The sequence below is a fragment of the Grammomys surdaster genome, unplaced genomic scaffold (assembly GCF_004785775.1).
Source record: "Grammomys surdaster isolate TR1022 unplaced genomic scaffold, NIH_TR_1.0 259, whole genome shotgun sequence".
Classification (NCBI taxonomy): domain Eukaryota; kingdom Metazoa; phylum Chordata; class Mammalia; order Rodentia; family Muridae; genus Grammomys; species Grammomys surdaster.
The window spans coordinates 1,011,013-1,023,315 of NW_021604700.1; the positions used below are offsets into that span (position 1 = coordinate 1,011,013).

The following is a 12,303-nucleotide window of genomic DNA, read 5'->3' on the forward strand; positions in this document are numbered from 1 at the left end:
GTTGTGGGAGCTGGTTCCTTGGTGGTGGGTTCAGGCTCCTTAGGGGTTGTGGGAGCTGGTTCCTTGGTGGTGGGTTCAGGCTCCTTAGCGGGTGTGGGAGCTGGTTCCTTGGTGGTGGGTTCAGGCTCCTTGGGTGTGGTAGGAACAGGTTCCTTGGTTGTAGTTACAGGCTTCTTGGTAGTATTGGGAGCTGAGATCTTGGGAGTTGTGGGTTCAACATCTTTAGCAGATGTTTTCTCTGCACTCCGTGTCTCTTTAGCTGAAATAGTCTTCTCTTTTTTACTGGCAGAAGACTGTTTATTTGTTTCAGTAGTCTCCTTTTTTTCAATTGTTGTCTCTTTATTGGAAGCTGACGATACCTCTTTGGATGTCTCAGAATTAGGCGCAAGACTGGGTTTAGGAGTTACTAGTTTTGCTGCTGTCGTCTTGGGAGATGTGGTGACTTTGTTGTGTGGAGTAGTAGGAGGGTCAGGAGGTGGGGTGAGCTTGGACTCACCATTATCCAGTCCACTTCCGGCTTCATCCACAGCTGGTGGTTCTGGATTAGGTTTCTTTTTAGGTGGGGGTTTCTTGCTTGCTTTTACTAGAGAGCAAAATAAACGCTTGTTATTTTGGAGTGGCAGCTTGAAGTCATCAAAGTGGTCAGTGGCATGAACCATGTCTGTGTTCATGTTCTTTTCCCCTCACCTGGTCCACACATGCCACCCCACCCCCATCTATAGTGTTCAGTGTTGTCCCTCCTTCCTAGAAACGTGACTCCAATCTCTGATAGCTTCTTTACACTAACTCCTGCAAAGGCTTCTACTGAGGATTTGGTTCCAGTCTTTGCAACTGACTAGTTTCTGCTGAATCTAGTTGCAATACTTAGGGCTATGAGCTGCTCCTTTTCAACTGCATGGTTAAACTCAATAGTTCACAGGACATAGGCCATTAGGATGTCAAGGCAATAGATTCTATTTAAAATTCCCCAAAGCAACTACCCTTTAGGGGATCTACTAAGCCCAAAGAGCCTTTCACTGATAGGAATTCTGTTTAGCAAATTTGTATTGCACTTCCATCAAAAAAGTAGGATTCTTGCACTGACTCGAAGTTAGACTGTCTAGCTAGTAGACTGAAGAATGTTTCAGAGAAACTACCATCACCCAGGGAAATGTTCCTCAGAATTCCACTACTTACTAGAAACAGAATATATTTTAGAATTTCAGAAAATACAAATAACAGATCAGATGGAATCTCTTTTTCAGTAAAAAACAGCCTATTCTTTAATTTGCAGAGAGAAATGTGACAGATATGATTTTAAAAATAGGAAAATAATAAAGATCAGTATACCAGGAATGATAATCTTGCCTTTCCCTGGAGGTTTCAGAGAATGTCAAGGATTAATGTGGGGAAAACACTATATAAGTTTATGTTAAATAAAATTGTAGAAGGGAAACCAAAACCTGGGGCAGAGCAGGAAGAGAAGAAAACAGTGATCAGATAGAAAGGAATTGCAGCAGACTGTCACAAACCACTGTCTCCAGTACTGTCCTACGTTTCTGCAGTTACAGCATCTTCAAATCCCTTTCTGTGAAGAGTTACTTAGCTGCTTACCACTGATTCTCTGTAAGCGCTATTCATTTGGCACTTTTTAAACTGAACGTTTCCATAGTTACATACTCCCCAAATATTGAGATCTCAAACTGTTCCATCAACACACATTACTTTCTGAAAAATTATTGTTAACATGGCATTGATAGAGTCTTTGATCTTTATCAATGCTCAAACCTTTTGGGTTCTTCTGTAATTCTCTATTAGCTGAATTTTTGGAAGACTTGATTTTCCGAATAGTTGAAGAAGAAGAGGAGGAGGAGGAGGAGGACTCTTGATTTTCAGAAACAGAATGTTCTATAAATCAAATAAAAAGTTTGATCACACCAACTGTGATTTAGAACAAAACAAAGCAAAAAGAATTGCTGGTCCACATACAACAAGAAATTCTGATAGCTGGTCTTCAAGCATTGGGGTGTGCTGTCGCTTTATGGGTAATGTAGCTACTTGCTTGTAAAGCTGTCAGCTAAAAGCAAGGCATCTTAGTTCATCACATATACCAACAGTAGAACTTTCCTGATTTTCCAACACCTGCTAAAATTTATACAATCTAATTTTGTGAAAAATAGAGGGGAAAAAACTGTAAGTTTTCATTTTTTCAATGAGATTTGCCTCTTCTGAGAAGAAGTCTCATGCTGGGTTTAATAAATAAGGGCTATAAATATCCCAAGGGTTTATATGTTGACTTAGCTTTTAACTTAAGTAAACAAAAAATATGAGTGTTTCATGACTCAAAAGATGACCTTTTGAGGATATTCATATGAATAGTCCACCTACAGGTTATTTCAGTTCAGAAATCTCCTGTAGTGATGACTGTCATCTTCCTACCTTCTGTTATTTCCTCAGATTCTACAACTTTCTTAGTCTTCTGTTTTGGTGATTTGGGTGAGCGTTTGGTGGTTGATTTGATGGTGTGAGATGCTCCTGGAGGCAGAGGTGCAGTCTTTGGAGATGGTGATGTGGGATTATGAACTGAGGCCAAGCAAGACAGATTGATTAACATCCGATTTAGATTCATCAGCAGTGCTAACTGAAAAGGGTGGATTCTTGGGGTGTCGGGAGGCAATACTGATGTCAATACAGGATGGCTGTAGCCCAACACAAGTAATTCCAATAATTTAGAGAACACATTGCTATAAAATAGTGATTCTCAAACTGGAAAATTATGATAGAAAAGAGTCCCAAGAGGTCAACGCTCTAAATGCTAGTTGTAGGCTTCTGAGTGTCTACCTCTTTGACCTAGGAATACAGGCCAAACTATTAAACATTCTCCCATCTTTAAGTGAGCTGTGTATCCAACATTTCTAAAGGGGAATGCCTACCCAAAACAAGTTGAAATTCTATGAGCTTTATCTATCTTGCCATCATTCCACAATTATAAAAATAATACTGCATATGGATGATGGGAAAAAATCATGCATTATGCAATCATAATTTTCCTGTTTTGTGTGAATTTAAGTCAGATAATGCCAGTGTGCTTTGATTATTATAAAAGTTGTGTGGGCATATTTTGAAGATTTCATAACCCCAGACATTATGCTCTTTCACTGACATGTTGCCTTTCCCAAGTTAACACATGCTAATGATTTGACATGTGTCTTCTTTGCCTTTTATCCCTCCACCACCCCACTTCTCAGCATCTAAAAGAGGAAGCATGGGGCATTCCTGAGAATCAGAAGAAAGGAGAGGGATTTGAAATAGAGGAAAACAACAGTGGAGATGGGGAAAAGAAGTGGTACATACACCCTGATGCTCCCGCCATCCCTTCAGAACCCTTCCTATTTCCAGGAACTGGGCACTGTACCTGGCCCTCTTTCTCCTCCCCCTTAACAAAATGCCAAGTTGAGTAACAGCTCTGCCGGGTACTAGTTCGTGACCGTGGCCAAAACAGATAACCTTTCAGGCTTCTCTCTACCCACGCTGGGAAGCGATTGGATTGCTATGACTCCTGCCAGTTCCCAAAGTGTTAGGATTTTTAGATCCCAATAACGAGTACCTACAGCAACCCTCTTAGCAGTAAGTTTCAGTGCTGTTTTAAGTGAAGTTCTAAAGCTCTGGAGAATTCTTTCATTTTTACCCTATCTTCATGAAATCTGTGAATGGCGTTCCCTTGCTCTGCCTCGATTCCTCCACATCCTACCTCAGCCTCAGGTATACTTCAGAGGCACAGGGTACAGGGAGTATTTATGATGACAGTCTCTCTGTGCGTCATCACCCAGTCTTCTTCCCTATCCATCTTCTGTCAGAACAACTTCTTGGGGTATTTGGGAGGTAGGGTGTTGTTTGGTTTGGTTTGATTTGGTTTTGACTTGTCTCGTGGCCAAAATAATTATCAAGGAAGTGAGGAAATCTATATCCCCATCATGGTGCCTTCTGGAAGCTGCAGGAGCACTGAGCTCTGGGGTGTTGAAACAAGGGCGTTGTCTCCAGTATTTTTAGAATACTTCCTGTAAAAATATTGACCAGCTAGGAAACAGCCCTCAACTCTGCTGATTAAGTTTCCACTGTTCTAAAAAAAAAAAAAAAATAGGAGGCACAACCTAACTAAAAAACATGGTCAGATTATGCAGATTATGCAAGCAATACTTATCTCGGTTTTGCCTCCATAGATACTCATATTTTGACAAAGAATGGTTAAGAACAAACATTGGAGAAGAAGGCATTCTATCATTTTTTTTTAAAGAGGGTGGAGGGGGTGTTATACTGTGAGAGTATTACTTTAAGATTTAATGGCCAGAGAAGGTTTAAACAAGACTGTCCCTGTCCCTTTTATTGACTTTGTCATTCACCAGCTTTGTGTAGAGACTGCTGAAGGGACAGGAGGGATAGGAAGAACATATAACTAATTAATTGAGGTACTAACTTTTTAGCCTAGTTGCCTATAAAGTTAGTGACTAGTTAATTTATACGAAGAAACTGGAAGTGTTCCGACTTTAAATATCTACTCACACATTAAGGCTCAAAGCACAGAGAGCTCTAAGGATAGCTGATTTTGTGAAGTTAGTACCGTTAGGTGGGGACAAGTTTTCAACCGAAAAGGAAGATAAAAGGATGTACACTCAGCCCATGTTCCCCTTGGTGCTTCTGGAGCTTGTGTGAAGGTTCCCATTGGAAGGTGCTTTCTTTAATTTGTCTTTATGAAACAAAGGTAATTCTGAAGCAACTTGTACGTTAGTAAAATCAAGAACTAAATGTGTGTTAGCCATCAGTGAAGCCAAGGCATGGACTGGGGTGGCTGTGCTGAGCAGCACTGTCTCGGGGCCCTGGTTCTTACCTTCTTCGCAGAAGCTGTCATAATCTGCACAGCACTTGCCATACTGTTTGCACTGGGAGTCACAGTCACACTCTCTCCCTCGTGCGAAGGACTCGAAGCAGCGTCCTTTGCAGGAGAGCTCTGCCCAGGGCAAAACAGATATCATGAATTATTAGTCACAAAGCAATGCTTACATATCTTGTAGCATGTCTCATCTGACAGCTGACTAGAGTCCCAAGGGTGGTGCACTTCTGAGTCTCCTAGTTGGAATTTGGAGTACACACATCATCAACTATGAAAAAGTAACTTTAAAGGGACGATGTCCAAATAGCAACAGCCTAAGTCAAGGAAGAACCTTGATGAGCTGGGCTATCATTCTTTCCCCCTGTAACACAGCAAGAGACACCCCGGTGCAAAGGAGTCTTACACATGGGTAGATACAATAGAAAACTATAAAAGAGTTATACAGCAAACTGCCCTTCATGTGAGGTCCTTTCTCTTCTCACACCAATGATGCCATTTCTTTGTAATAAATTTGTATTAATTTAATCTTCGCATCTTAAAACAATACGTGCCCAGACACTAGTTGAGCAGGCAAAAATCACTTGCAATGCAGAGATTCTTAAAATGACAAACCGAGCATAGAGTGAGATTGAAAGATTTCAGGTAATCCCATGGTGTGGACTGTGAGAGGAGTACTGCTTGTTACAGAGAGACCCTTGGTGGGAAAGTTCAATGATTCCCAAAGCCTGCTTGAAATACTTTACCCAACACACAAAATTTATAACACTGTAGCTACCATCTCCACATGCAAATTCCTATGCAAATAAAACTTTTACAGATTTTAGGTGTAGCGTTTATAAATTTAATATTGTATTTGTCTGAATCTATTACAAGAAATGGCTCAAATTTTGTTCACCAGTAGTACCACACATAATTTAGAACTTTGGGGCATTGACATTAATCATCTAAACCTGGTGTTTTCTTGATCTTTAAAATATTCTTTTCAGGTGATTTAGAAAGACATTTACCACCGAAAGTTCAAATAGCATATGTAAAGTTTCTATGCCTATTCATCCTGTTGATGAAACTCTTTGAAAGGGTCATCTTTAAGCAAGCAAAACTCAACTGTCGATGAAGAAGTACACCTTCCTTTTTACTTGATACCTACCTAGTCACAGTACTAACTCTTTACTTAAGACATGTCACATGCAAGCAGTCAATACCTATGTGCAAGTGACAAATGCCCAGGCTTCCGTTCACTACCCCAGTAATCAGAAACCTTGAAAACATCCTTAGGTATGTACAGTGTACTTCAACATTTATGCCAGTAAAGGAAAGAAGGCACTTAAACAAAGGAGGCGGGAGGGAGGAAGAACAGAGCTGCAAAGGGGTACAAAAGCAGGCTCAGGACAGTGGGCTTGACAGACAATGCCCAGCTCTCAGAACGTACCTGTAGTGCAGACTTTCTTGAAATCAGGACAGCACTCCATGTAGTGTTGACAGTTATAATCACAGTTGCAGGTGGCATCTCTAGAATACCCTTCCCCACATCTCCCTGCACAGCTTGATAAATCTAAAAGTATACAATACTAGGGTAAACATGGCCAAACCATTTCAAACGGGAGAGACCTATTAAGGACAAAGCCACCAGAGAAGGGGAACTTTACCCACTGGGCAGTGCTGGGGAGAATGCACAGTGATGGACATAGCTGACTTTGGGGGAGCCTTTATGTGACCTTAGTGATGTAGCTTTATTCTTCACTGAACTGGGATTATAGATACACCTTTGAAAGTCAAGCTAAGCAATGCTTGCATGAGGAATGGTAATTCTGAGGGAAGGGTGGCAGTTATAACTGCAGAGACGGCTGCTATCATGATTGCTAGTGACCATGTTTTGAACTATCTTATGGCAGGTGCTGAGTCATGTGTTCTCTCCAAGACTTATGAAAATGTATCTAAAAAAGTATTACTAGCCCTAAGGTAAAAATGATGACACAGGCCAGGTGTGGTAGCATATGCCTTTAATCCTAGCACTCGGGAGGCAGAGGCAGTAGATCTCTGTGAGTTTGAGGCCAACCTGATCTACAGACCAAATTCCAGAACAGCCAGGGCTACACAGGGAAACCCTGTCTTGGAAAAAAAGATATAACAGAAATTTTAATAACTTTTCCAATGACACACAGTAAGTTACTGAATGTATATGTGTATATATGTGAGTGTATGCATATAAAGAAATGGACAGATATATCTGTATCAACTAATATCAACTAATAGATATCAGCTAATATATATGCATTATTTGTACATCCCATTTACTCTCACAAATGCCTGACTTGTGATAATCAATTAAATAATTATCCTAAATGAGTAATGACTTCAAAGTCATATATATCTGAGTTTGAAGCAGAAGTCTTCATTAGTTCCATTGCCTCTCACTCTCAATGATGACAGTAGAGTAGGCTAGTTGGGCCAGTACAGACTCTCCTAAGTGCGCTCTGTTGGGAGGAGTGAGAGAGATCTCTTAAAACAGGATCTGGGTGTGGAAATAAAGGTCATGAACTTAGTGTTTGGGAACAAGCAAACAACAGTGATGGGATGGAATAATTAGCCTCAAATATTTCTAAACACCATTTTCCAGATACCACTGCAAAATCCTCCCCAAAAGAAAACAGCAGGACTGTAACAATGGAATCCACCTGCGGAATGTCCCAATCCATAGGTGGATGTTGAAACGCACTGAAAAAAAATCTCAGGAGAACCCAGGAAGGTTTAAGTCTTAATACATAACACAAATAATTAAGATCAGGATAGCTCTGAGAATGATTGCTTACATACATATGTGCACAATACATACAAAAAATGCATATATAGTGTATGTATATAAATACATATATTATATATAAGGGAGAAAGAATGAAAAGACGTTGAGAAGGCAGGAGAAGCAGACAAAACAACATCGAAAGATTATGCTTTTACACTTAGCAGCTGTCTAGAGCAAATCCACTTATTTTTCATTGGTGGTCTGTTATAGCCTTAAGCTTATTGCTATTTACTTAAACCACTAGAGTGAGTGAGTGTACATGTGTATGTGTGTGTGTGTGCATGTGTATGTGTGCATGTGTGTGTGTTACATGTGTGTGTGCATGCACATGTGAAGGCCAGAAGACTCTGTCTGCTCTCTTCTATCAAGTTCCACCTTATTTTCTGTGTGAGGATGGCTCACTGAGCCCGGAGCTTGCCATCGGAGTTAGTCTGCTTGACCAGTGAGCTCCGGGACCAGCCTGTCTTGGCTCCCAGAGCTCGGGTTGGAGGCATGTACTGATGCACTTAGCTTTTCATGTGGGTGCTGGGGATCTGAAATCCAGCCCTTATGTTTGTATGTCAGACAGTTTACCCCAAAACTATCATCCCCCAGTCCCACTGATTGTCATATTAATTTTCATAAACTTTCGATGAATAAGCATTGTTTCACAAAGAAAGGGAGTTTCTTAGGAAACAGCCATGTTGTGAGTCTTAATACCATATTGGAAAGCTGAAGGGTCTGAGGCGGGGGGCTGTGGCTGTCATTCCTAATTCAGCATTTATATTTGCTTTCTGTGGTTCTTCACCTTGTCTTATCTGAGTGATTCTGAAACCATGATCAAACAAGCTATCATCCATTGTGTTCTGATTCTATGAGAATTTTTGACATTTTACCAGAAATTTCTATTTTAAAATAAAATGTCACTGTAATAATTACAGATATTTATTTTCCTTCTCTCATGCTGAATACGTTAAAGGGAACACATAACAATATATTAAAGACACATATTACTATGACTAAGTAACTTAAGCTCACGCTGTCCACTCTCTCCACCGTGGCTATGCTGAGTGTGCAGCAGGCTCTCTAAATAGGAGTTTACCCAGGACCGACTCGGAAGGATTGAACTTTGCAATATGATAATAAAAAATGGCATTCAGATTTGTAAAGCCCATAATAAGGTGAATAGTCCCTGCAAGGAAGAGAGAGCACTTAAGGCTAATAAAATTCCACTTGAAACACTATACATGTGCATTATAATATACCATCTATGTCAACAAGACGCTAAAGTAATAATTTTTTACTTTATAATGCTCTATAATAATTTATTTGATGCAAAAGTTCAGTTGAATTTGTCAACATATCTAGTTATTTTAAATATATGGTATTAATACAGGTTTATAAAATGTGAACCTTCTTTTTTTTTATAAATTTCCTTGGCCAACATACAAACATTTCCTTATCCTATCTAAGGAATTCTTGTGGCTTGTTAAATCTTATCTCTTGTGATTGCTTCAGTAGCTCATGCAGTAAATATAGAATGATACAGAGAACATTCATCTGCCCCCTCTCTCCACAAAGATGACATGCTAACTTGTGAGCCAATCCATATTTTTCAGGCAAAATATACACAAAGATGCTATCATAGTGAAACCGGTTGCTTTGTATGCTAACTTAAAATGCTAATAAAACATTTTATCAAAAAAAAATTTGTCAACATACAACCAAAACCTGTTCTTTAAATACTACACTTTTTTTTTCATTTCTTTTCATGGTGTTGTGTATCTCTAGCATAATCTTATTATGCAAATGTCTGTGTTTTATTTTTTAATTCGGGTAAAAAAAAACTGAGAGAATAGAGGAGGGGCATTATTTTTATCAAAACTCAGAACTCCTTCAAAGCTCTCACGATGCAGAGGGAAAGATGAGAGTTTCAACCCACATAAATGCACTGCATGCATTTCAAGTTTAGGGCTGCAAATTGTTAAACTCATTGAAATATACATGCATAGGAATACATTGTTGCTTTTCTTGCCCATTAAAGCCAACTGGGTGCTTAACAGCAGTGATTGAATAGAAGCATTTTCGATGCTGAAGTTACCTTGAGATGAAACTTGTTGAATCAAAAAAACAGGAATCAGCAGAGACAAGCAGATGGGAAGTATTTTCCACCCCATGGTTGTTCTCCAATGCGACGCCCTTGCCTGAGATAAAATAAAAGCATCAGAAACCTGCTCTTTAATCTCACCACCAAATAATGTGTCTGTCGTGCACAGCATTCAGAGACTGTATCATTCAGAAACTGTTGAAAATGTAATTCAGTAATAAGTCACTCTGTTCTGAGAACAAAAGCTATAGACAATCAGCTGGAATTCCTGAGAAAGTAATTATTCTGTTTAATATAATACAAAACAAGCCACCTCACTTAAATTACCAACTACTTGGAACACCTCAGAATAATAGCAGAAAACAGGCTTATTTTAGAACATGTTGGAAGAGTAGTCTGTACTCACAGTGCGAGGCTTAAATCATGTCCTGGAGATAAAAGCAAGCAGTTTTAGTAAAGTTGAGTTTAGCAACAGCAGCCGAGCTGTCTTCTCCAACTTTCCAGTTTAATTCAACATAAATTCATAGGCTTCCAATAGGTATCGCACATAAAAGTATGATTCTTTTCAAAACTTCTAACTACTGTCCTTTTTCAAACACACTTAATGAAGACACACTTAATTCTACAAAAAAGCATATTAACCCCGACACTTACCTGTAAAAGGAGAGATGAATTTCTCCAGTGTGCTGGAAGTCTTATATAGCAGTGCAAATGGATTGGGATGAACCAATTAGTCCAAAGGTTAGGCAAAATCAACAGTGACAACCTATGAAATCAAGCTTTCCTCATTTGTTGGATGGGGGCCCAGACGACTAGACTTAGGCAACATCTGGAAAACACTTCCATTAAGAAAAATGACTACTACAAAATAAAGTTAGATTTATTGGCCAAAACACATTTCTAATTTCTAAGTGAAGTGAACAAATTGTTCTGAGATGGTAGACCATTCTGGAAGCCTCTGAGTATCGTACAAAGCAGCGACTCTAAACTCCTCAAGTTGGCACTGTTTCTTCCTTTCTTGGCAGTTAAATCCAGTAAGGTGTTCCTGATACATCTCTAATGTTAGCTTAGGGTGAAAAAGATCATTAACTTATATCAATAATGTAACATCATTATTCTTCTTCCTCTTCTTCTTCTTCTTCTTCTTCTTCTTCTTCTTCTTCTTCCTCTTCCTCTTCCTCTTCCTCTTCCTCCTCCTCCTCCTCCTCCTCTTCCTTTTCCTCCTCCTCCTCCTTCTCCCTTCTTTGAATTCTTATTTCTATAGAGCACAGAAATAATGCTCTCCATTCACCTAAAGGTAAAAAAAAAATCAACACACTGGGGTTTCAGGCTTCATTACCATAAAAAAGTTTGCATTAAAACACAATTGAAAATCTTTCACACCGACACCAGCCTGCAGTCCCATCTACTCTCCGGAGGCTGAGGCAAGAGACTCCCAAGTCTAGGCATTGGAGACCAAACTGAACATCACAGTTGGACTCTGTCTCAAAAAAAAAAAAGAAAAAAAAACATAAAATGAAATTGTATTTTCCATAGTCCGTTTATTTAAAACCAGAAGTGTTTAGAAAAAATCTTTTAAGTTCCTAGTGTAGTTTCCCTGCCTGAGGAAGTGTAAACCAGCCACCTTTCGGTTTTACTCCATCTGCCTGTGAAATGTTCTTGTTCATATTGTTGTTCTCATCTAGGTCTTAGCACCTTCCAAACACTCGCCCGGCGGCAACTCAAGTCAGATTTAGGATTATAGTTAACAAATGTAGTGGACTGTATTGGTATTGGTCGTCCATTTGTCTCTGAACAACGGCAGACATTGATTTCCTGAAGAATGTATCTGAAGTCTACTGCCAACCTACAGCCCAGTGCTTCTCTGAGACTGTGTGTGTGTGCAAGACATGTTTGGTGAAGCAAACTGTTCTAACCTGAATTTTGGCATCTACAATATATTTAGTAGACATTGCATTTAGTGATCATACAATGCCTTTAAGTAGAAACATCATCATCTATATTTAATAAATAGGAAGTTAAAATGACTAACAAAGAATGTGACCATCCTCAGAACCAAGATCCAACAGCATGACTTTGCATATGAGTTGCCTCCTTTTTCTATATCCTATCCTTGAGTAAACCCTCACTTCAGTACATAACTACTGTACTATATTTTAATCCTTTATATTTACATATATGTACTTCTCAGATGAATATATAAATAGGACATAGAGGCTGTCTGCTCATCCCTTGGTGATCTTCCTCTGGCAACACCTCAGAATCCAGTTATTTCCCTTTAGCTTCTGGTGTACAGACTGTCTGGGCAAATCAGTCACAGCTGGTAAAACTGAGAGGAGGAATTTGAACTACGTTGGATCAGAGTTTCTTTCTCATGGAGACTTTAGAATTAGGATGCAGAAATTATAGGTCCTTCTGCCTATAGAGATCTGTGATGTGTAGATTTCTACTCATGCTCTAAAGAATGTTCTTCAGACAAAAATTATGTGACTGATTGAAACAGTTACAGGGAAAGAGTTCCAGAAACCTTCTAGATCCTGAATACATCTT

General features: G+C 39.3%; 1 protein-coding gene across 1 annotated transcript in view; it reads right to left on the bottom strand.

Moving 5' to 3' along the window:
• The window catches only part of Prg4 (proteoglycan 4), a 15,994-nt gene extending 6,144 nt beyond the window's left edge, over positions 1–9,850 (bottom strand). The window contains 6 exon segments of the mRNA XM_028775729.1: positions 1–583; positions 1,768–1,887; positions 2,419–2,562; positions 4,865–4,984; positions 6,297–6,419; positions 9,748–9,850. Coding sequence (XP_028631562.1) covers positions 1–583; positions 1,768–1,887; positions 2,419–2,562; positions 4,865–4,984; positions 6,297–6,419; positions 9,748–9,823 — 1,166 coding nt within the window. The 5' untranslated portion in view covers positions 9,824–9,850.
• Between the last annotated feature and the right edge of the window lie 2,453 nt (positions 9,851–12,303).